At 43.1% G+C, this 25,013-nt stretch overlaps 3 protein-coding genes across 3 annotated transcripts; 1 reads left to right on the top strand and 2 right to left on the bottom strand.

Moving 5' to 3' along the window:
* Nucleotides 1-2,884: 2,884 nt before the first annotated feature.
* LOC121742066 (serine hydroxymethyltransferase 6-like) lies at nucleotides 2,885-6,557 on the top strand. Its single transcript, XM_042135093.1, has 4 exons — nucleotides 2,885-4,392; nucleotides 4,977-5,382; nucleotides 5,836-5,937; nucleotides 6,029-6,557. The coding sequence occupies exons 1-4, from the start codon at nucleotides 3,295-3,297 to the stop codon at nucleotides 6,247-6,249; spliced, it is 1,827 nt and encodes a 608-aa protein (XP_041991027.1). The 5' UTR covers nucleotides 2,885-3,294; the 3' UTR covers nucleotides 6,250-6,557.
* A 1,066-nt stretch (nucleotides 6,558-7,623) lies between these two features.
* Nucleotides 7,624-8,908, bottom strand: LOC121740798. The gene is made up of 2 exons (XM_042133426.1): nucleotides 8,360-8,908; nucleotides 7,624-8,237 (listed from the first exon to the last, which is right to left on the bottom strand). Exons 1-2 carry the CDS (start codon nucleotides 8,714-8,716, stop codon nucleotides 7,683-7,685), a joined length of 912 nt encoding a protein of 303 aa, XP_041989360.1. The 5' UTR covers nucleotides 8,717-8,908; the 3' UTR covers nucleotides 7,624-7,682.
* Nucleotides 8,909-10,826: 1,918 nt separating this feature from the next.
* On the bottom strand, nucleotides 10,827-12,915 carry LOC121741786 (probable receptor-like protein kinase At1g11050). The gene has a single exon (XM_042134694.1). The coding sequence runs from the start codon at nucleotides 12,776-12,778 to the stop codon at nucleotides 10,910-10,912; it is 1,869 nt and encodes a 622-aa protein (XP_041990628.1). The 5' UTR covers nucleotides 12,779-12,915; the 3' UTR covers nucleotides 10,827-10,909.
* Nucleotides 12,916-25,013: the final 12,098 nt, after the last annotated feature.

Consider the following 25,013-nt stretch of genomic DNA (forward strand, 5'->3'; position numbering starts at 1 on the left):
TGTTTGATTTACTCGAAAATTTTGTTGCGTAAGAGTGTTAAGAGTGTTGATTTGATTTATTACGTGATGCCACAAAGCAATAACTTTAAAATAAAGTATGATCAATTTTAATAATTCTTATATAGATGAATGTTGTGACTCGGCATCGTAATTATTGTTTTCCTTCGTTTTTATAAAGAAGCATTTAACAATGTTGATTTTAAATTAAGAGATTGGTCGAGGTATATATTTTTTCGTACTAATCAATATATTATACCCAAGAAAGTTACAAGTAAAATATTAGTGGATTTAGCTCAATATTGGAGGCTGTCAATTGTGACTAGGATAAGTATGGACCATAATAATAAATTAAATGACAAAAACTATTGATTGCATATGAAAATGAGATGGTAGGCAGAGAAACAAGTGATAAGAACGCTGAAGTATACAAGAATATGTCACACATACCATATATAAATATATGAATATATTGCACGTTTATTGCGCATATATAACGTGTGGTGGAAATGGAATATGATTCTAGACGGCTCTATTCTTATCATTTAATTTATTTAATTTGTCATTGACTATGATGGTGGAATCCAAAGTTAGTGCCAAAATTTGGGGGTCTTTGTCACACACCTAGCACTTTAATTGGATTGATTTTGTTGTTATACTATTTAAATTATTTCAATAATGGACAATGATAAAAAAAATATGTAAATTCCACCTTTTACATTACAAATTGGTTGATGAATTATTACTTAACCTAAAGTGAAAATTTTTTAATTACTCACAATCAAATTTGGAAGAGTCGTATTATTCAATTGGGTTTAATGAACATGTAAAAGTTCGAAACGATTGAAATCTTGCATGAATAAACTACATTTTCCATAATATATAGATTGAGTAGATGAAAAACGTAAGCAAGTTTTTCAATGTTTTTTTATTTTAAAATATAAGAGCTAGGTAATTTAGTAAAGGGAATTATTTTGGCGTAATTTATAATACATGACGTTCAAAAATCAAAACGCAATCTCCATATGCGTAACGTGTTTTTTGACGCAAACAAAACTTTTACACCTTTTTCTTTTTAATATGCTTTAATTTGAAGTTTGAGATGGATTCTTGCCAAAGAAAGTAATAAATGTGAGAATATTTGACTAAATTTTACAACTCAAGGCTCGAATTAAAATTATTCTCGAATCAGTGTCGATGGAATTTCGAAATTAATTAGTGTTGAAAGTGGAATTTACACGAATAAACATCTATTCATATTCAAGATTATCCTGGAATTTTCTTTTAACCTTTTGAATTAATTTATAATATATCCCGAATAAGTTCAAACTCAAGAAGCGGAGTATGTAAATCATTACTCTTAAAAAGATAAAAGCTAATCCTTCGAGCTCTATCTTTAGATTCAAATTGTAGAAAATAAAATGCTGTTACTTTGTTGACAAAAATGCACCAAGTCTCGGGACCAAACATCGTTCTCCTTCCGTTCCACTTTAGTAGTCCCAATTGAATTTGACACGAGTTTTAATAAATAGTACTCCTATTATAAAGAAAAGTTAGTGAAAAAAATATGGAATGTGAGTCATATTTTCGTTGTATATTAGTAGTTTAATAGTAATAAAATGTAACTGACATAAAGTTGGTGAAACGTGAGACTTACTATTATAAAATATTCTAATTGTGGCTCCTAAAGTGGGACGAATTAAAAACCGAGACTCTAAAGTGGGATAAGGGAAGGGAGTTGTATTTAATAGGGAAAAAACGTCGAGTTTTAGCTTTGTGAATTCGACACGATTTAGTGTCTAAGTTCATTGATGACAATATTCGATTTGGTTTGATTTATTGTCTATGTACATCAAAGATTATGAGATATTTGGGAATGTTTTTTTACCAAAGAGTCCATTTAATCAATTTCAAAACTCAAATAATATATGTCAAGTCATGAAATATATGCTCAATGAGATACCAAATTGAATTTAAATTCCTTTTTAGGGTGAGAAAAAAAACAAATTTAGTATCTCAAAAAGGAAAGAATCATACTATTTTCAATTTAAAAACAAATAAAGAAATAGTTATTGGGTCAGATAATATACTTGGGCTTTGCAGAAGCCCAAGTAATATGTATGCAGTGTGAAAACAGAACACTCCAACAAGATTAGGAATTAATATTGTGTTTGTTCAAGGCTCAAGTAGATTTATTTGACCCAATCTGTATTTTTTTTTAAAAAAGTAGAGTATGATAAAACATACTCTTTGAAATTTCCAATTATGATTTTTTCCCCTTTTGAGGTAAAGTGTTTTTTCTTCTTTTTGACCCAATAACTCTTTGGTAAGATAACATGCCCAAAGATCTCATAATCGTGGATGAATATAGACGATAAATCAAGCTAAATTGTAGTTTTATCGTAATCACAAATAAGTGAATGAACTTAGACAATAAACCGGGATAAATTCACAAAGCTAAAACTCCACGTTTTTTCCTTAATTAAATACTAACAAATATGCTTGGTCCCCGAGACTTTGGGCTTTTTTGTCAACAAAGTATATATATTTTGGTATTCTACTCTTTTTAAAGTCAACACCTTCAATAAATTACAGAAAAGAGAATAAAATTGACACATAAAAGAAACAAAGTAGATGAATAGTATACTACATTAGAAATCAACCATACATGTTTATATTCAATAATTACATATTTGTACATAATAAAAATATTTATAAATAAGTTATTTAACATTATGCATCATTTTATGAACATTAAAAACTTTAAAATGGAGAAATCTAACATCATAATAGGAGTATTATTTAAATTGATATTCACTTGAAATGTAGTAGTATTACTTAGATTGCGATCATATGGCGAGGTGTATGGGCTAATGGGCCACAATAAAAGCCCACCAAAGGGAATTCTGCACCACCGGCCCTCCGCCGCGACTACTAAAATCACCACCAGTTATCGGAATCTCATCCTCTCATCAAAACCGTCTACATTCACCCCCCCTCTCTCCTCTCGTCGTGAAATCCACGTTTTTCTCCTCATAAATCAAACTATAATCTCCCCCTTCTCTCATCATCACCTACCTTTTCACTATTCACATCTCGATTTCTCCAATTTTTTCTCGATTTTATCATTTTTCTTCCTATGGAACTTTCCCCCTTCACACTTCACGCCGTCTCTTGCTGTCGCCGCTTTTCCTTTCACTGTCTCTGTTGTCTTCTGTGTTGATTCTTCTTCGCTCTCCGCTTCCGATTTGAATCGATTGTTGATATTGGGTTATTTTAATTTTTGAGCTTCTGGTTATGGATTTCACTCAACAGCCGGCAAATCAAGGGCTTTCTCTAGGGTTTCTGTCGCACATATCTGATACGGTGAAGAGCAACCGGATCCCTAGCCCTAAAATCGCCGAAGATTCGTTGTCATTTCAGATCGAGTCGCGGAGCAGGGACCCTTCGCACCCGCTGCCTTCTGTTCCACTTCAATTGATGGACCAGCAGAAGGAGAATCACCACAATTATGTTCACGGCGTCAACGATTTGAATGAAATTAGGGATGTTGAGGAGGAGGAGGACTATGAGGGGAAGATGGAGGAGTTTCGCATTTTAGGGCACTCGCTGATTCTGAAGCGGAAGCGCGACTGCGAATCAGGGTGGTCATCGGCGTCGCCGCCTTCCTCCTCGAAGGTGGTTAGGGTTTCGTCGAACAGCGACCTGGAATCGAGGAAGAGCGCTGTCCGGTCATGGGGGAATCAGAGCTTGCGGGATGCTGACCCGGATATCTTTGAGATAATGGAGAAGGAGAAAGGAAGGCAGTTCAAAGGGATTGAACTGATTGCCTCTGAGAATTTCGTGTGCAAAGCTGTGATGGAGGCACTGGGAAGCTCCCTTACCAATAAGTACTCTGAAGGAATGCCTGGTGCAAGGTATTACGGCGGGAATCAGTACATTGACGAGATTGAAACATTGTGTTGTGAGCGTGCCTTGGCTGCTTTCAGTCTCGATTCGGAGAATTGGGGTGTAAATGTACAGCCGTATTCATGTACATCTGCAAATTTTGCAGTTTATACTGGGCTTTTGCTACCGGGTGATCGGATAATGGGGTTGGACACACCTTCAGGAGGGAACACGAGTCATGGGTGCTATTTGCCCAATGGGCGGAAAATGTCCGGGGCCTCGATCTTTTTTGAGAGTCTGCCTTATAAGATTAACCCACAGACAGGCTATGTAGACTACGATAAACTAGAGGAGAAGGCTCTGGATTTTCGCCCCAAGATATTGATATGTGGTGGAAGTTCGTATCCTCGGGAGTGGGAGTATGTAAGGTTGAGGAAGATAGCAGATAAATGTGGTGCGGTGTTGTTGTGTGACATGGCTCAAATTAGCGGCCTTATAGCTGCTAAGGTGATTTTTTTAATTCTCTATTATAAGTTCGAACTTTTTTTCATGTGCTGTACGTCTCTGTCTTTCTTTGCTTCTGGAGCACTTTCTTGTGAATTTGTAGTCTGTAGTGTCAAATAAGTTACTTTTGTTTTACATATTCTGAAGTATTGATTGCCAAGTTTTTTAGATAAAAACTTTTGGATTATATGTACATGTACTTGAGTTTTTAATCTCTTGTTTTCCTCAGAAGTTGGACTTATCCAGCCTCCACATTATTAGCATGGCATGGCTTGCTCAAAATGATGGCTTGGGTCAAATTGAATTTTGTCCAGTGGAATATTCTATATACATTGTTTTTGTAACATGCTCTATGGTTGGTTTGGATGCATTTTATTATAGGATTCTGTCATTTTATAGAAGCCAATGGTTCAATTCTCAGCTTTGAAAATTAATTTTTACATGTGATGTGCACATTCTTTAGTTAAATTGTCACTACTGGTCTTGCGGTATTTTGTCCGGACTGTCTTTAAAGGCAAGAGCTTTGTTTCCTTTTATGGATGTCTTGATTACATTATTTAGCATTTAATGCAATCATTTTATTGCAGGAATGTGCAAGTCCTTTTGAATATTGTGATATTGTTACCTCTACCACTCACAAAAGTCTCCGAGGGCCCAGGGGAGGAATTATTTTCTACAGAAGGGGCCCAAAACTTAGAAAGCGAGGGGTGCATTTGAATCAAGGAGATGGTGGTGATAGATATGATTTTGAGGAAAAGATCAATTTTGCTGTTTTCCCTGCAATGCAAGGTGGGCCTCACAACAATCACATTGCAGCCCTTGCTATAGCTTTGAAACAAGTGGCTACTCCCGAGTACAAGATATACATGCAACAAGTGAAGAAAAATGCTCATGCCTTGGCATCAGCTTTGATAAAAAGGCACTGCAAACTTGTAACCGGGGGCACTGATAATCATATGCTGATATGGGATCTAAGGAATTTTGGAGTGACAGGTATATTTCCGCATTCCCCTTTTGACTTTATTGAATGCTTTTTGTTGGATTAGATGTTGCAAAACTGTATACTTTTAATTTCTTAAGAGATGACTGTAGACTGTAGGAGTTGAGAGAAGTAAAATTTAGACTGCTTGTTGATGAGTAATTGTTTCATGTGATCATTTTGTAGTTGGTGTTTAGCTTGTTTGTACATGTTATTGCGGAAACTTATCAGATGGAATAAATTGGTTTGGCTTCCTTTTTGTGAAATTGTGCATACCCTGGTTCTGCAGTTTGCTTGTTTTTGTGGTCTTGATTGTGTCTGGTGCTTGGTTGTCTCTACATTTATGTGATGATGTTACTATTTGAATCGTAGTTGAATCATTCGGTGCTTCCTGCATAATTGAGTTTTTCAATTACTATCTTGTGATATAACTAATGAGCATGATGGCCTTTCTTGATGATATGTAGGTTATATTCTAGAGAAAATCTGCGAGTTGTGTCACATTACGCTCAATAAAGTCACAATCTTCGATGACAATGGTAATATCATCCCAGGAGGCGTAAGAATCGGTATGTCCGTGTATATATCAGTTATATATGGATTGGTTTATGCAGTGATTTTGTGCTCATGGCTGATAATGTTGACATGATATTCCCACAGGTACTCCTGCAATGACATCAAGAGGCTGTGTTGAGTCTGATTTTGAGATCATGGCCGACTTTCTCCTTAGAGCTGTACATATCGCAAGCTCAGTGCAGAGAGATCACGGAAAACTGCCAAAATCACTGCTGAAGGGGCTCGAGAACAACAAAGAAATTGCTGAGCTCCGAGCACGAGCAGAAAGTTTTGCTTCTCAATTCGCTATGCCTGGATTTGATTGATGATTTGGTCCACCCCCACCATGCATGGTAACAATTCTTTGACACTTGATTCATTACTATGACCATTTCGTGCGCTTACTGCATCACGGATGGCCCATCATACGCGACATCATGCCTGTGGAGTACGAGACACGTTTTGTAGGTCGGTTTAGAATCGTTGCGTGGAGGCTGGATAGGGACCTTATCATCTACTATTGTTTTGTCCTGGTGACTCAGGGTTTATTTTCGTGTAAAGCCTCATTTAGTTGCTAAATACAGCCTATAATAAATATTAATACTACTATAAAGAGTTCACTTGATTATTGAAATACCTTGTTTCTTGTTGTATGTATGTGCTTGTAGCAATTATCAGAAGATTTTATGTACTCCATTGTAAGAGGTGATTTTGTTGGGACCTTCAAAATTCTCTTTCTCAATCAATCAATGTTGTTGCATTATGATCATCCTTTTCAAAGATGGGGCAAAGCACCAATTTGAGATTGCAAAAATAATTTTTTGTGACTTTGATTATGTAAAACTATTATACAAAAAAGGTTGTTTTTATCACATTGTCAAGGCAAGTTAAGATCGTACACTAATTTTTCGGGCGCCGAAACTTTTTCAAAGTAGTAGTACAAATTTGCACAATTTTCCGTAGTTTGAAAATTTCATAGTTCAAAATTGAATAATTTCACATGTTATAATTGAGAAAATGACTTAATTTAGATATATGTGAGATTTAAACTTTTTTCATTGATAAAAGTCCCCAAGAATCCTCCCTCTTTCTCTACCAAACAGTGGTTATTCCACTTCATATTCTTGGTTTCATAAGTGGAATGATTAGTCATTTTACTATCACAACTTAGGAGAATCTTTCATGAAAATGCACGTAAGATTTTGAACAGTATTTTCGTATCATGATTTTTAAATATTCAATGTTGAGCTAACAATAATACTAGTACTTTCTCTTTCACTACAATCGTGTTACATTAATTACTCCTCCCTTCTCACTTTAGGTAAATTCATCACTTATTTTGGGTATTTTAGTTAAAAAAAAAAAGTCCTGTCTTCAACCAAACCGACACAGAATCAAAGATCGATATCTGCTTGTTAATCTTTTATTTAATCTTTTTTACTTTTATGGGAAAAAAAAATACTCCACGAATTTTCTTCCAACCTTTTCGATTCTCGAAAAAGACCGATGCTCTCTTTTTGATCTTATGAAGAGACAATATGATATTGAAAGCATCTTTTAGAGATAGCATTGGTCTTAATTCACATACTGTTACTTCCCCCAATTTGGCAATGCTTTATTTATCTTATTGAAACACAGAATCACATTCTTTCCCTTCAAGATTTCCTTTCCTTTTGATCTATTAAGCATAGCTTCCATCAAAAGATTTAATTTATAAATTTATTTTTTTCATAAAATAGTAAAAAACCTCTTTCTCTAACTATCTATGTGAACACATATTCAAAAGTGTCTTTCTCCCTTCAACAATCTCATCAAAGAAATCATCAAGCTGTCCAATTATCCCCTCAGCCCCACACTGCAAGGCTTCAACAGAGCTCTTCAAACTCTCCACCTTCTCACCAACCTCGGCCTCCGCGCCCTCGATCTCCGCCCTGAGCTCTTCCATCGCGAAAGCCGACCTCCTCAGCTCGTAGAGCATGATCCCGGGCTCGTGGTGGTGGCGCCCCACCGCGCTCGCCACCCTCTGATGCAGGTTGGCAGCCGAGGCCGCGAGAGCAGAGGATTCGTCGGGCTCGCCTGGATAAAAGCTCGTCTCCGGCCAGCAGTAGACTAAACCGCTCACGAGAATTAGCAGAAGCAACGTGCTCACTTGCCTCATTGCGTGTAACGCCTCTCTGAAGCCGTTGTATCGTTTGGACGCAACGTTGTCCTTGAATTTTAACGATAATGTGTGGATTTTGATCTCCGCCATGCTTCTGTTCTCGTGCTGTAGTGCGGTCAACTCCCTCTCACATCCTCTGATTGCCCTAATGACCTAAATAATAATAATAATTTATTTATTGTCCACTAATGTTAAGTAAATGTTAAGTAACTGTATGAATGTTTGAACTGAAATCACTATATAAGTCTCATATTAATTTAATTTAAAAAAAAAACCTGGGTGCAGAGGTGGGGAGTGGGGGGGTGAGGGCCGCGGAACAAGGTGGAGGCGGGGGAATAGTAGTTTTCCAAGGCGGAGACAGCGGATTTGATGAGGTGGCAGGCGTCCCAGAGGCGGGAGGTTTCGTCCATGTATTCGTCGAGCCATTTGTCGCCGAGGGGGAGGTGGAGCTTGTGGAGCAATGAGGTGAGGTGGGAGTGGAAGGATCGGAGCGTGGAGAGGACGTGGTGGAGGAAGGCGGCGGACATGAAGTTGTGGGAGAGAAAGAGGTGGTCGAGATTGTCGAGTTGCTCCGACAAGAAGCTGAGGAATCCGGCAACGGAGGTGGAGGGAGAGCGGGAATGGCTCATCATGAGAGAGAGAGATTGTGTGAAGGTAAGTTTGATGAAGAAGGGAGAGGGGAGGTGGAGAAGAATAGATGGATGATATTCTTTCTTTATTTATAGTGAGAGTTTTTTTTATGAGAATTTGTTTGTTGGGAGCAATTGTGCAACAGTGGAGTGAAGTGAAGGGATGATTGAGAATCTAACATTTTTTTTTCTTTTTTAAGTGGTGTTCGGTTTGATGGATTGTACAAGATTTTGTCTTATGAAAGTAGTTTGATGAGTAGACATGATGAGATGCTTGATTAAATGTAATTGAATTAAAAGCGGTGATTACGATTTTCGAATTGAAACCGTATTATCAATTCTACCAATGAACCAAGAACTGGTGATTGACTATTGGTTTTGGTAAAAAAACAATCGCGAAAAATCGGGTAAGAAATGTTAAAAAAAGTTATCAGATTTTTAACCAAAACTTGAACTGCTAGTTAAAATCGAAACCGTCAAATTTGTTGTTTGGCCTGCAACCGTTACCGACAGTTGCGACAACCTAATATGGAGTATAACATACAATTAACCTTAACTTATGATGGGTTTTGACATTTGTATCGTAACAATATTAATTTCGAGTAATTAAAAAAAAATATCATAATTTTCAGATAATTCAATCTTTAGCAATGAAACACCTAGTAACAACTAAGACAAAAGAATATACTGGAGTATTATTCTATCTATCCGCAATTGAAGTCTCATTTACTGTTTTCTACTTTAATTAATAAGTATATCATCACACTAACATTTCGTTTTAAAATTAGTACTACAATATAAATATTAGAATCTAACTCCATTAAGTTTTTCCATCTTTTTCTTCACATTTATTAAAATCTGAACTAGGTTAAAATAGAACTTCAAATCGTGAACTGATGCAGTTCAACACCACAATTCTCGTTGACAGTTTTGCTCACATATTTCTCCTTCACGTTATTAGTGCGATTTTTCATTAGTGGGCTTTCTATGATCACAATTTATGCATAATCTTGAAGATAATTTTTATTCATGGAAGCTAAGTATTGGTTGGAAAAGTTGGATCACTTTAAATAAGATGCCAATCTTGCTTATCTTCTTCCACCCTTTTTTGGTGTGTAATCCTTTATTTCAGTCTGGTTATTTATGGAAAGGGAATGGTGAGGTTCTCTGCATCAACACTGTTTCATCAATTTTGCTTTCTCTCTTTATACATAAATATATATTTTTCTTTTTAATTAAAGAATGTCAATCCTTTATAAAGAAAAAGATAAAGGAGATGAGTATAAATACTTAAACATGGGATCCCAACAGATTTTCTGATCTCAAATTCAGGTATCCTTTTTTTTTCTTGCTGAGTAGAAAAGATTCTCATACCATTTTTCTGCTTATTTTCTTATACATTTCTTTTTCAAGAAGTTGCCATTCAAAACTGAATTTCTTTACTTGTGAAAGGATAATTGGTGTGTTTCCCCTTATATAGAGCTCTCCACTTCTTCAGAAAATATTCTGTTCAATTTCAGAATGAGAAATAAATTGAAGAGATATAAGTTGAAAAAGTTAGTGAAATGTCAATCTAACTTTTATATCTTAGTTTTGTAGTGAAATGTCAGTGGAATGAGTTGGTGAATGTGAGTTTTACTTTGTACAGTAGTATTTATAGTAAATATGAAATGAGACTAATATTGATGTGCGTATAAATAAAATGCCAAAAAAGAGACTCATATTACTAGACAAAGTAATTATTGTTGGTGCTATCAAAAGCTAGTAGTTTGGATCCCATGTTGACAAAAGAAACAAATAAGGTAGCACCAAATAAAATCATGGTGTTATTTCATATCAAGACTCCCAAAAGTAAAGGGACATACAAATTCTAGTAGTTGACAACATAGGAGAGATTGGACACCACACAACATCACATTCTAAACCAACCAAAGTGATACTTCAATGGCCACCATTACCATTACCAATCTCGGTACAATGCGACATTGTACGAGAAGAACCGTTGATTTCCACGATTGGTCGCCTGTTGGTGGCGAAGCTAGTAGGAAACGTTAGTATCATAATCCCACAACCAATGGTTTACCACTCTAGCAAAAAAGATTAGATTCAAAAAAGTAGATAAAATTAATATATCTATTTACTTGAAAATAGCTTATAAATATATGTATAAGCTCTGTACATCTTGATTAGGGTTCTTCACCTAAGCATGTCCCCGGGATTGAGCTGCAACGCGCTCAAAGCCGGGGAAATGCTGAAGTTCCTTTGGAACGAGGGGTGGCCGAGAGGGGTCGGCCTATCCGGAATCATGGGAACCTCGATATCACCTTCCAACATCTTCAACGCCTCTACAATGGTCGGCCTTAGGGCGACCATGACATGAGCACACAGAATGCCAACGAGGACGAATCTCTCCATCACCCCTCTTGGATTCGTACTCTGTGAATCCCCAGTGTTGACCAGGCAAGGATCCAACACCTTCTCGAGCTTCCCGCCTTTCACAAGCTCCCAAGCCCAGTCCGTGATCAGAGGCGACCCCGCGGACAGATCAAGAGCCCTCCTCCCACACATGATCTCCAAAACAACAACTCCAAAGCTGTACACGTCGCTCTTCTCAGTCAACTGCCCGTACAACGCGTACTCAGGTGCTAAATACCCGTGCGTCCCAGCCACACGAGTCGTGAGATGAGACTGCCCTTCCCTGCTCTGCTTTGCCAGCCCAAAATCTGCCACCCTCGCCCTCATCTCACCATCCAGTAATATATTAGTCCCCTTGATATCCCGATGAAAGATAGCCGGCTTAACGCCATAATGCAGATAAGCCAGTCCTTTCGCCACATCCATGATCACACTCTTCCTCATAGGCCACGACAACGGGGAAACCCCACTGCCACTCACCGGAAACAGATGGTCATCAAGATTTCCATTCCGCATGTAGTCATACACAAGATAACGCTCACTCTCGTGCGGACCACCATTTTCATCAACCACACAACACCCTCTAAGAGGCAACAGATTCCTATGCTTCAAGTTACTAATGATCTCAACTTCATTACAAAATTCTGCATTCCCTTCAATATCCGACTCTATTATCTTTTTCACTGCAACAACCGTTCCATCTCTCAACGTCCCTCGATACACCATCCCAAAACCCCCTCTCCCGAGAAAGTTCTTAGGCGAAAACCCATCCGTTGCCTTCTCGAGTTCTTGAATCTTAAACCATATTGACACAACGGCCGGCCTCCTCGGCCTAGACCCCAACTCCTCCTCTCCCTCATCACCCCTCTCTCTAAACCTCCTAGCCCACCAAATGTACAACCCCAACAAACAAGACACTAAAACAAGAGCCACACCGGCTCCAGCAACGCCGTAAATCAAACCCGACCGCCTCCTACCCGATGAGCTCTTGTGAGAAACAACCGATAAACCGAAAATACAAGAAACAGCACCAATGCTTTTAGGTCCAAACTGATTCACAATCCCAGCAGCATACAACACAGCAAAGTAAAAACAATCAGTGGAATGAGACATATTACCATCAATTGCAGTCAAAGTCGATTGAACCCTAAATCCCGCAGCAACACAAGCATCACAAGCGGTGAGATCAGTGAGGTCTGGCTTGCAAGCAGAGTCCAACACCGTTGAATTCCCAAGCTTCCTCACCCAATCAGAAGTCGATTGAATCGAAGCACAGATGTTCGGAGATGTCACGAATTGCGGAGGATCAAAACACACCGAAGTCAAATTCGACGGCAGAGAGAGAGAGCTCAATTTCGCCTGAAAATCTTCAAGGCACGAAATCGAGGTCGGCAAATCAGGGAGATGGAACAAAGATGTCTTTTTTAGATTCTCCGCGAATGCGACGCCGTAGAGAGAGAGGAGGGCTTGGCAGCACCGTGTGCTGTTGGGAGAGAGATGCTCTTTGCACTCGGATACATCCCATGGAACTGAGCTCACATAATCCAAATTCATGGGGCATTTTGCGGTTGTGTTTGTGGGATTTTGAGCGGAGACGGAAAGAAGAGATAGAAACAGAGTGATGATCGAGAAAATTAAAATCAGCTTCATATTGAAATCACCCAAAGCTGGAATAAGTTAGTTTGGTGTGGGAATTGAGGTGTGGTGATAATCATTAGGGATAAGGGAATCAGGGATTGGGGTCTAGGAAAGGAGTAGGAAAAAGGGAGCTTGTGTTTCTCTGTGTAGCGATATGCATGAATGTGAGGAAAATTCGAGGAAATGTGAGGCGTGATGGATCCGCGAATTTTTGATGTTAGCAAATGCTGGTAGAGAATGAAAATACAGACACAAAGAATTTACGTGGTTCGATTTACTGAAGTAAATCTACGTCCACGGGAAAAAGGGAGGGCAAGATTGTATTGCTTGATCTGTTTTCTACAGCTTACAAATACAAACTTGCTATTTGCTATATGGTGTTTTATCTCTAGAGAGCTTAACCTCCTCATATCAGATCTAAGTTCCATTTATATCTTGGACTAAGATCGTGGCTTGCATCACCACCCTAAGTCGTGGATGTCGTGTAGGTCATGGCCTAAGATCGTGGATGTAGCGTAGGTCATGGCCTACGATCGTGGCCTGAGTTGACACCACGTGGTAGTGGGTGTGTTGGACATCCTGTATGGGTCCACTAACTCCTTGTTCGGTCGAATACTGAGACCGAACTGCTTTGGTTGCCGATCTGAGAGTAGAGCTTGATGCCGACCTGAGAGCAGAGCTTGATTGGTTGGCTTTTACCGAGCTGTAGGCTGAGGCCGAACTCTTTGGTAATGCCGAACTCATACTCCTGCTTTGGTTGCCGATCTGAGAGTAGAGCTTGATGCCGACCTGAGAGCAGAGCTTGATAGGTTGGCTTTTACCGAGCTGTAGGCTGAGGCCGAACTCTTTGGTAATGCCGAACTCATACTCTTCCTTGGGCTTTGGGCTGATGGGCCGTCATTGCTGTTGGGCTTGTTTAGTACGCACCCCATCACTACCCCCCCCCGAAAAGCGAAGTGAATCACTTCGGCGAAGCGAGTCACTTCGGCATTCTGGAATACGGGGGGAGGCTGAAGTCGGGGGACGTGCCCTGCGCGTGACTGCATTAAATGCGGCATTAAATGCGACAGTAAAATCTGGCCGTCGAATCCTGAAAAGGTGGGATATGAAACGGTGCGATGATTTGAAATCTTTTCCAAATCTGATAAATACCGCCTTTCTTCATCATTTGAACACCTTTGCTATTGGCTTCTTCTGCACTCTCTATCTTTTGCGTGAAAAATTTCCTTCCGCTTTCAAAAATTTCTTCAGGATTTCTTCAAACTTTCAAAGAGTAAGAACCATGTCTGCTTCTTCTTCGTCTGAGTCTGGTAGCGGTAGAAAAGGGGGTAAGGGGTCTTCTAGCCGGAAAGAATCCGGGGAGAAGACCGTAGAGTATTTTCACAGTATCTTGAGTAAGGATACTGTGATATCCCTTTACGAAAAATACTCTTTTCCTGGGGGGAAGGCGGTGGTTCCCGACGATGATCATAGGGCTAACGATCCGCCGGAGGGTTATGCCACCGTTTACGAAGCCTGCTTAGAATGCGGGCTTCGTTTCCCTCTTCCCCCACATTTTGTAGAGTTTCTTGATTTTTTTCAACTCCCTTTAGGTCAGGTGACTCCGAATTCTTGGAGGCACTTGTCGGCTTTTGCTGCCGAACTCCGTAGGTTAGATAAGGATCTGTCTCTGCGGGCAATCCTTAATTTTTTCCAATTTAAAAGGAAGGGATCTTGGTTTTACTTGATCCCCTTACAGCCTTTTAGGGCATTCTGCAAAACCAAGTGGCCGAAATGGCAAAACCGCTTCTTTTTTTATAATAGGACAGCGGCTCCGGGCTTCCCCTGGAGAGGGCCGAAGTCCGTGATTCCTCACCCTCGGTTAGAACCATTGGCCGAGCTCGATGACGAGCTCAACAAGATTCCCATAGTTAGGAAACAATACACGGAGTCTGAGCTCGTCAAGGGCGACGTCGTGTTCGACATCTCGTCTTCGGACGAAGAGGCCGAGGGTGAGGATTTCTCTTTACCTTTATGTTCTACTGCTTTAACGAAGAAAACTAACCTTGCTTTCTTGCTTTTTGGCAGTGTACATGCTGAACAAGGCTACCCGAAAATCTTCGGAGTCCAAGGAGCCGGAGAGGCCGAAAACCGCCAGCTCGGCGTCTGATGCCGAGAGGACTCCGAAAAGGCAAAAAACCTCTTCGGATCCGAAGAAGCCGGAGTCAACTTCGGCAAAGGGGAGGGGGAAGGCCCAGAAGCCCCCGAGAGCGCCAGAGAAAGACGTGGTCTTGGCGCCTCCTTCGGAACATATCTGTGAGCCGTTTTTATGGCCCACGGACTTTGCCGAGGTGAATTCTCTTCTTGATTTTCTGGCCTTGCTTTTTTTTTCTGTATTTTTTGTGGTCCCTTTGTTGACTTTTTTCTTTATTCATTTTCAGAGGAACGATATGCTCTCCAAGCTCGTCGCCGTCGAACTCTCCAAAGCGTCCAATGACTATGCCGAGATGCAGAGGAAGTTGGCAGCTGCTTGTCATCGGGCCGAACAGGCTGAGGCTAACTTTGAGAAGGCCAGAGCTGCTAGGATTTCGGCCCAGGATGAAGCTCAGTTTGCCAAAAACCAGCTCGTCATCCAGCGAGAGCAGGCGAAGCGGAGCGATGCCGCTGCCGTGGTTGCCCAAGGGGAGGCTCTCCGTGTTTACACGGAGAAACTCTTTTTGAGCAGCCAGTTCTCGGCCTTTGTCGGTAGCCTGGTAAGGCTAATTGCCGATAAGGGCGAGCAGGGGGCCGACGTCGTGCTGCCTCTGTACAGCCGAGAGATAGCAGCTCGGCTTCAGAATCTGCCGCTCCTTGAGGAGCTCGCTTCATCTTCGGTCCTGCTTTCTGCAGACCGAGTCCGGAGTTGTCGAGCTGATCGGGACGAGAACCTGGAGGCTATCTTTGCCTCCGTGGGACCCGTTTCACCCGCTTCGACTTACAACGGAGAGGGTGAGGCCGAGCCGCTGGAGCGGGAGGCCGAAGTCGATCAGGCCGGGCATCCGGAGAAGGAGGCCGATCAGGAGGCGGAGGCGAGGCCGGCAGGAGGCGAGGCCGAGGCTGAGGTAGCCCAGGAGAAGGAAGCTGTACCAGACCGAGGAGCCGGAGACGAAGCAGGCGGAGTATGATTTCGTCTCCCTTCTCTTAGTCTAGTTTCTTCCTTGTAAAATGGCCTTGAAGCCCTAGTGTAAAAAATTTTCCTTGTGAATGAAAAATTCTCTACATTTGTCTTCGTATAGCTTTTCGTATTCGCCTTTATTCCTGTTGTATTTTACTATCTGCTCGGTATAGCTGCCGAACTAATATAGCTGCTTTGTACCCAAGGAGATGGAGATACTTCACTGGAAACGGCTGTACTCTTCGGCTTTGGACGAAGCTGAGAGAAGAGCTATAGCCGATCAGACGAAGAATGACGAGCTTCTGGCTCGTTTAGTGAAGCTGGAGGCCGATATCAAGGACTTAGAGTCCGATAAGAAAGATCTGGAGGCCGAGCTGAATACGGCCATTGCTGAGAGGACTGCGTATGAGGATTACATCCGTGTGCGCGGGGGAATGACCATATCAGAAGTTCAGGAACGAGTTGACGAACTGTGGGAGGAGTATAATGTACTCCGGAGGAACAATGCGCTGGAGAGCTCGGCTTGCCAACAAGTCGTGAAATCATTGCGGCGCTGGGCTTCTCGGTACGACATTGTTCTTGCCCGGCGTCCCTCAATTGAGAGATTCCTCCGGCATATCGCGCCAACAGATGCTCGCACTCCAGATCAAACCTCTGGTTCCCTTGTTCAAAATCCTACTCCCAGCCAACAACGAACTCCGGAACAGCCGGAAACGTCAAGACGAGAACGGGCTCAGGAGCAACCGGAATCGTCAAGACGGGGACGGACTGAAATTCGCCGAGGAGTTGTGACTATGAGCGAGCAAGATCAGCAGATGCTTATTGCAGAGACTCTTCATCGCCGAGGTGTTAGGACTTCTCGGGCTCGGGGAAGAGGCGTTGGGTCGAGGATAGCATCTCGTCGACCTGCTTATTCTTCATCTGCTCGGAACAACCGAACTCGGCTTCCAGAGGATTTTGCAGATAGGTGGCTTAACTTCAGCAACCCTGGACAGTAGAATAGTCCTTTGTAATAGCGTAACGCCATTTTGTAGGGTAGCGGAGTTGTATGCTGAACAAGATTTGATAAATGAAATTTTGTTTTCGCTTCTAACACTGTATTTACAGCTTAGCGAAAAAATTTCATCGTACTTGTCCTCGGTCTTATGAAGTAAATTTCTTTGACCGGACTTGGTCCTTGGTCTGATGAAATAAACATCTTTGACCGGACTCGTCTTTGGTCTGATGAAATAAACATCTTCGACCGGACTCGTCTTTGGTCTGATGAAATAAACATCTTTGACCGGACTTGGTTTGTGTTCTAATTTGGCGATTTTTGTCGCCGGGATCGAACTTTCCCTTGTCCTAATTCGGCGAGTTTTATCGCGTGGATCGGACTTTCCCAGTTAACCGAAGTGGTCTTATGCAGTAAACCTCTTTGACTAGACATGGTCGTCCCCGGTCTTATGAGGTAAACTTCTTTGACCGAACTTGGTCGTCCTAATTCGGCGAGGTTTATCGCGTGGATCGGACTTTCCCTAATTGCAGTTCGTTTCAGACGAAGTGCTTATTAAGCTGAATTGCGGTCTTGTATCCTCCTTGGAAGCTTGGACTCACAATCGTTGGCTTATTGCAGTTCGTTTCAGACGGACTGCTTGTTAAGCTGAATTGTGGTCTTATATCCTCCTTAGAAGCTTGGACTCACAATAGTCTTTAATAATCGATCTAAAAAGGGGATCAGTCTTTAAAGAACGATATACCTTGGTACCATTTGTAAGAGACGACAAGCACATAGAGACAAAACACATAGGGAAAAAATGAAAAAGACGAAGGAAAAAAACTTTAAACCTTTTTTTTTAAAACGACAAGTAAAAGGTACAAGTAAAAAACAAACAAATAAAAACACATACCCCTATGACCGAACTAGACACGAGACGGACTGACCGGACTTTGTCTCTTACAAGTGGAACTTCTTGAGGTTGGAGACGTGCCATGTTCGGGGTACTTGTTCTCCTGACATGTGAGTCAATTTATAAGACCCTTTGCCGAGGACTTCGGACACCCGATATGGACCCTCCCATGTGGGTTCGAGTTTGCCCAGCTTTTCTGCTCGGCTTACTTCGTTGTTTCTCAAGACGAGATCTCCCACTTGAAATTGAAGCTTTTTCACCCTTTGGTTATAATACCGGGCTACTTGCTCCTTATACTTGGCTGCTTTTATGCACGCCAATTCTCTTCTTTCTTCGGCGAGATCTAGTTCTGCTCTCAGTCCGTCGTCATTCATTTCTGAGGAGAAATTTAGGGTTCGGGGACTGGGTACGCCGATCTCCACCGGAATTACGGCTTCAGTGCCGTACACCAGGCTATACGGAGTTTCACCGTTGGAGGTTTTGGGTGTAGTTCGGTAGGACCATAGGACTTGAGGGAGATTTTCTACCCATTGTCCTTTGGCTTGTTCTAACCGAGCTTTTAACCCTTTCACCAGAATCCGGTTCGTTACTTCCGTTTGTCCGTTTGCTTGGGGATGGGAGACCGAAGTGAACCGCTGTTGAATGTTCAGCTCTTGGCACCAATTCTTGAACGTCTTGTCGGTGAACTGAGTCCCATTATCCGAGATGAGGATGTGGGGTATGCCAAATCGGCACACTATGTTCTTCCAGACGAAGTCCAATGCCTTTGAGCTCGTTATCGTAGCTAATGGTTCAGCCTCCACCCACTTCGTGAAGTAGTCCACGGCAACGATAAGGAATTTCATTTGCCGAGGAGCTTGAGGAAGTGGTCCCACTATGTCTATGCCCCATTGCATGAAAGGCCAAGGGCTTTGCATAGTGTATAGATCGGTCTGCGGCATCCTTGGGACATTTGCATGAATTTGGCACTTCGTACACTTCTTGACGAGCTGCACTGCCTCTTGTACCATGGTTGGCCAATAATATCCCCATCTCAGAACTTTTTTAGCTAAAGCTCTGGCTCCGATGTGGCTACCGCACGATCCTTCATGAACTTCTCTGAGGATGTAGTCCGTCTCTTCTGGTCCTACGCACCGCAATAACGGCTGGAGGTAAGACTTTCTAAAGAGGACTCCTTCATGAAGTTCGTACCGAAGAGCTCGGCACGTGATCTTCCGAGCTTCTCTCTTATCCTCGGGCAATTGTCCTTGATCCAGATACTGCAAGATCGGCGTCATCCAGTTCGGCGAGCTGGATACAGAATGTACCTCGGCTTCATCAATGCTTCGATGCATTAATTCTTCCGCCTTTGAGCTCGGATCTGAGGCCAACTTACTTAAGGTATCTGCTCGGCTATTTTCCGCTCTGGGAATGCGGATTATCCGAAAATAGGAGAAACTTCGGCTGATGCTTTGCGCTTTGTCCAAATACTTCTTCATTCTCTCGTCACGGGCTTCACTTGTACCCAACATGTGATTTACTATGACTTGTGAATCACAATGGACTTTGAGAGATTTGACGAGTAGACTTTGCGCTAACTGGAGTCCGGCCAGGAGGGCTTCGTACTCGGCTTCATTATTAGTAGTGGGGAATAGGAAACGAAGTGAGTAGGTTACCTCGTGTCTGTCGGGAGCGACAAGTAAAATACCAGCTCCACTTCCCATCTTGTTTGAAGCTCCATCTACGAATCCGCTCCAGCAGTCCGGCGGCTCTACTTCGGATTCCAAGGGCTGTGCTAGTTCGGCATTGGCAGAATTCTTCTGTTCGGCAATAATAGGAATTGCTTGATCGAACTTCGCTTCTGCAAGAAAATCTGCCAAGGCTTGTCCCTTGATGGCTTTCCGAGGTAGATATTCAATTGTGTGCTCTCCCAACTCTATAGCCCACTTGGCGATTCTGCCCGATGCTTCTGGCTTGGTCAAAACTTGCCGAAGAGGTAGATCGGTTAAGACGCATACCTTGTGAGCATAGAAGTATGGCCGCAGTCTCCTTGCTGCATTTACTAACGCCAGAGCAATTTTTTCCAGAGGTTGATACCTTGTTTCTGGACCTCTTAATGCTCGGCTTGTAAAGTAGATGGGAAACTGCTTTAGGCCTTCTTCTCGTACAAGCACCGCGCTGATGGTTTGATCCGATGCCGCTAAGTATAAGAATAGTACTTCGGCTTCGGCTGGAGCAGAGAGAATAGGAAGCTCGGCTAGATAACTTTTGAGCTCGTCAAAGGCCTTTTTCTGCTCGGCTCCCCACTCGAACTTTGGTGCCTTTTTCAACACCTTGAAGAACGGCAGTTGCTTTTCGGCTGCTTGGGAAAGGAATCGACTCAGTGCGGCTAGACATCCGGTTAGCCTTTGCACGTCATGTATGGACTTCGGCATTGCCATGTTCTGAACGACTTGAACTTTTGAGGGGTTTGCCTTGAGTCCGTCTTTTGAAACCCAACAACCCAGAAACTTTCCCGAATCTACCAAAAAGGTACACTTTTGGGGATTAAGTTTGAGGTTGGCTTTCTTGAGCACGTTGAGAGTGGACTTGAGGTTGTGCTCGTACTCCGAGGTGCTTTTGCTCTTGACGACTATATCGTCAACATATACTTCGACTTCCTTTCCAATCAGGTGCCGAAAAAGCTTGTCTACCATCCTTTGATAAGTGGCTCCGGCATTCTTTAAACCGAATGGCATCTTTTTATAAGCGAAAATGCCGAAATCAGTAATGAAGGCCGTTTTTGAAGCGTCAATCTCATCCATTAAAACCTGATGGTATCCTTTGTATAGATCAAGAAAACAAAAAATTTCAAAGCCTATCAGAGCTTCTACTTTTTTATCTATGTTCGGAAGGGGATAGCAATCTTTGGGACAGTGCTTATTTAGATCGGTGAAATCTATGCACATCCGCCATCCTCCTTCCTTTTTCTTGATCATGACAGGATTGGCCACCCACGAAGGATACTTCACTTCGAATAACACATCCGCCTTCAATAATTGACGGACTTCGTCATGGATGACTTGACTTCGTTCTGCCGCAAAGAGTCTTTGCTTCTGTTTTATCGGCCGGACCGAAGGATCAATATTTAAACGATGAGTGATTACCTCGGGGGGCACTCCGGTCATGTCCAACGGAGACCATGCAAAGACGTCTTTGTACTCCTTGAGGAGCTGGATGGTTTTTTTCCCGAAGTAGAGGCGTTCCCGCGAAGCCGATCTTAACCGTTCTGGATGGATCGTCTTCGTACAGCTGAACTGTCATCGAGTTCGGCTCCGGTATGACTTCGGTCATCGCCTCTGACTCCGGCTGCTGTGATTGCTATGCTTGGTGGTGCCGATCTGACTGCTCGGCACTTCTAAGCGCAATTTGCAGGCATTCCTTTGCTCTTTTTTGGTCACCTCGGATGACCGCTATCCCTCCTTTAGTAGGGATCTTGATGGTGAGGTGATAGGTGGAGCAAACGGCCCGAACTGTGTTGAGCCAGTCTCTTCCCAGGATGACGTTGTACGGGGACCGAGCTTTTACCACGAAAAACTCAATCATCGTACTGGAGCTAGTAGGCGCTTTCCCCACCGTGATCGGAAGGCTGATAATACCTTCAGGGCGGGTGTCCTCCTGGGCGAAGCTCTTCAGGGGAAGCGGAGCCGGGCTGAGCCGAGCTGGGTCCACTTCTAGTTTGTCGAAGCACTCTTTAAAAAGAATGCTGACTGACGCTCCTGTATCCACAAACACCCTGTGGATCAGTTTGTTTGCCACTCCGGCTTGGATGACAATGGCGTCTTGGTGAGGAGAGATGGCCGGGACGGGATCAGCATCCGAGAACGTAATCACTTCGTCCTGCTTCAGCCTTTTATGCGTTGGCTCCTCTCGATTGGAGCCCCTGCGCTCTGACTTCAGGGACGACTTGGTCTTCCCGGCAGGGAGAGCGTCAATAGTCAGGATTACTCCATCATATTGCGGCTCGTCATCGTCTTCGGGATCCGGCTGCCTTTTCGGATCCTGAGGAGCGCAGTTCGCACCTCTCTGCTTCTTATTCTTCTTTGACTGCTTGCTTTGGTATTTTTTCAATGTCCCTGCCCTCACAAGAACATCGATACCTGCAGCCAAGTTTCTGCACTCCTCGGTATCGTGACCGTGGTCTTGATGGTAGGAGCAGTAGTTATCCTGGGGTCGGCGCGCGGCAGATTTCGTCATCCGTTTTGGCTTTTCGAACAGGTCGGAGTGTAGTTCGAAAATTTCCGCTCTCGGCTTGTTCAGCGGTACGAACTGAGCGGGCGGCTTCTCGGGATTGAGACGGGGTCCCAATCTGTCTTGCACCGGAGTCCTTTGAATCCTTTCAAAAGGAGTTCGGCGAGGATGTCCCTGATCGCCAAAAGGAGTTCGGCGAGGATGTCCCTGATCGCTATGATCGGGCTTCCTCCTGTCTCCTCGGGACGATGAGCTGTCTAACGACCGTTTGCGACGGTCTGCCTCATCGGCCCGGGAGTACTGGTCCGCAATGTCCCACATTTCCTGAGCTGTCTGCGGACCGCACTCAACGAGCTTCCTGTAGAGAGCTCCGGGCAGGATTCCATTTTGGAATGCCGAGATGACAAGCAGATCGTTGAGATCGTCTACTTGCAGGCATTCCTTGTGGAATCTTGTCATAAAGTCGCTGATTTTTTCGTCGCGACCTTGACGAATGGAAAGCAGCTGAGCCGAAGTGATTCGGGCTTCCGCTTTCTGAAAGAACCTCCTGTGGAAGGCATCCATTAGATCTCGGTAAGATCTGATGCTGCCCTGGGGGAGGCTATCGAACCACCTTCTCGCGTTCCCGATGAGCAGCTCGGGAAACAGCTTGCACATGTGGACCTCGTTGAGACCCTGGTTCGCCATGTTATACTGATAGCGCCCCAAGAAATCGTGAGGGTCCACGAGCCCGTCGTAAGTCATCGACGGAGTTCGGTAGTTCTGCGGTAGGGGAGTTCGGGTGATGTCGTCCGAGAACGGAGTCTTCAGTGCTCCGTACACGGCGAATCCGATATCTCGTCGGTATGGAGGAGATTGAGTTCTCCTGTGATTCCGGTACCGAGGAAGAGCAGGAATATGTCGGGGTTGAGGATTCTTCTTCCTGGAAGACACGGCACTACTGCGGTAGTGACTTTCATGTCTGGATGAGGAAGGAGAATCCTCCGCTTTCGTCTTCGGCTCTTGGCTCTTTTGCAGGAAGGCTAAGAACTCATCCTGCTTCTCAGCCAAGAACAGCTTGACAGCCTCATTCAAATCAGGCTGCTGGGAAGACTCAGTGGGACGATTTTTGGAGCGGCCTGTTCCTTCGCCATGAGAACTGGTGGTGGATTTATCCCTAGGCTGTTTTCCAGACCTATGGGATGGATTGGCTTCCTCCTGGTTCTCACGGGCAGGAATACGGGTACTCTGCGATCTGGTATGCATTTTTTGGGTGGAAAAAAATGGATCAAAAATTCGCTTTATCACAAATTTTGTTCTCTGCTTCCCACAGACGGCGCCAGTGATGGATCCGCGAATTTTTGATGTTAGCAAATGCTGGTAGAGAATGAAAATACAGACACAAAGAATTTACGTGGTTCGATTTACTGAAGTAAATCTACGTCCACGGGAAAAAGGGAGGGCAAGATTGTATTGCTTGATCTGTTTTCTACAGCTTACAAATACAAACTTGCTATTTGCTATATGGTGTTTTATCTCTAGAGAGCTTAACCTCCTCATATCAGATCTAAGTTCCATTTATATCTTGGACTAAGATCGTGGCTTGCATCACCACCCTAAGTCGTGGATGTCGTGTAGGTCATGGCCTAAGATCGTGGATGTAGCGTAGGTCATGGCCTACGATCGTGGCCTGAGTTGACACCACGTGGTAGTGGGTGTGTTGGACATCCTGTATGGGTCCACTAACTCCTTGTTCGGTCGAATACTGAGACCGAACTGCTTTGGTTGCCGATCTGAGAGTAGAGCTTGATGCCGACCTGAGAGCAGAGCTTGATTGGTTGGCTTTTACCGAGCTGTAGGCTGAGGCCGAACTCTTTGGTAATGCCGAACTCATACTCCTGCTTTGGTTGCCGATCTGAGAGTAGAGCTTGATGCCGACCTGAGAGCAGAGCTTGATAGGTTGGCTTTTACCGAGCTGTAGGCTGAGGCCGAACTCTTTGGTAATGCCGAACTCATACTCTTCCTTGGGCTTTGGGCTGATGGGCCGTCATTGCTGTTGGGCTTGTTTAGTACGCACCCCATCAAGGCGGTTTAGGTTTGAAGGGGAGGTGGCAAGGAAGAAGAGTAAAGAAATTGGGGGAATTTTAGTCAAAGGGCATTGGATTGTAAAGTAGTAATTGTGATGGGATCTCTGCGACGGCTGTGGAGGATGAAGATTGGAGTTGCAGCTCTGCAATGTCAAATTGGGTTTGCTGGTTTTGACCCACATGTGAGTGACGTCACTCTGACGTATGCAAATTCTAAATTTCCGATTCATTTCTTTTGACAAATTTCTAGAGTACTTGTAAGGGCACCCGCAACGCGGCACGCCACCGTCCCGCGTTCCGTCCCTCTGCGACGGAACGCTTGCGCAACGCATTGCGGCACATTGTCCCGTCCCGCGATCCGTGCATGCGAGACACGGGACGGGCTGTCACGCCACGCGCCGTGGCGATGTGGCGCGACCCTGCCCCATGCGTGACGCCCACTCGCCGGCCCACGAGTGGGCGTCTTCACGCTGACGCAATAAATCAATTTTTTTTTAAAAAAATCGAATTTAAAAAAAAAAATTTTATTTATACAAATTGTTTTTATATTTAAAAATAATTTTTACAAATAAATGAATACAAGAAATTCGTAATAGCCCATTTATATTTGATGGGCTTGCGAATTTATGAAATCATTTTTTGTTGTTTCTCTTTTATAGAGACATCCTTAAATGTTTTATGTTTCACTTTCGATGTGGGACAAAATCATTCTTGGTTGTCTCTCTTTTATAGAGACATCCTTGAATGTTTTATGTTTCACTTTCGATGTGGGACAAACTCATTCTTGGTTGTTTCTCTTTTATAGAGAAAACCTTGAATGTTTTATGTTTCACTTTCGATGTGGGACGAAATCATTCTTGGTTGTTTTTCTTTTATAGAGACATCCTTGAATGTTTTATGTCTCACTTTGGATGTGGGACAAACTCATTCTTGGTTGTTTCTCGTTTATA

The sequence above is a fragment of the Salvia splendens genome, chromosome 7 (genome assembly GCF_004379255.2).
Source record: "Salvia splendens isolate huo1 chromosome 7, SspV2, whole genome shotgun sequence".
NCBI classification, from domain to species: Eukaryota; Viridiplantae; Streptophyta; class Magnoliopsida; order Lamiales; family Lamiaceae; genus Salvia; species Salvia splendens.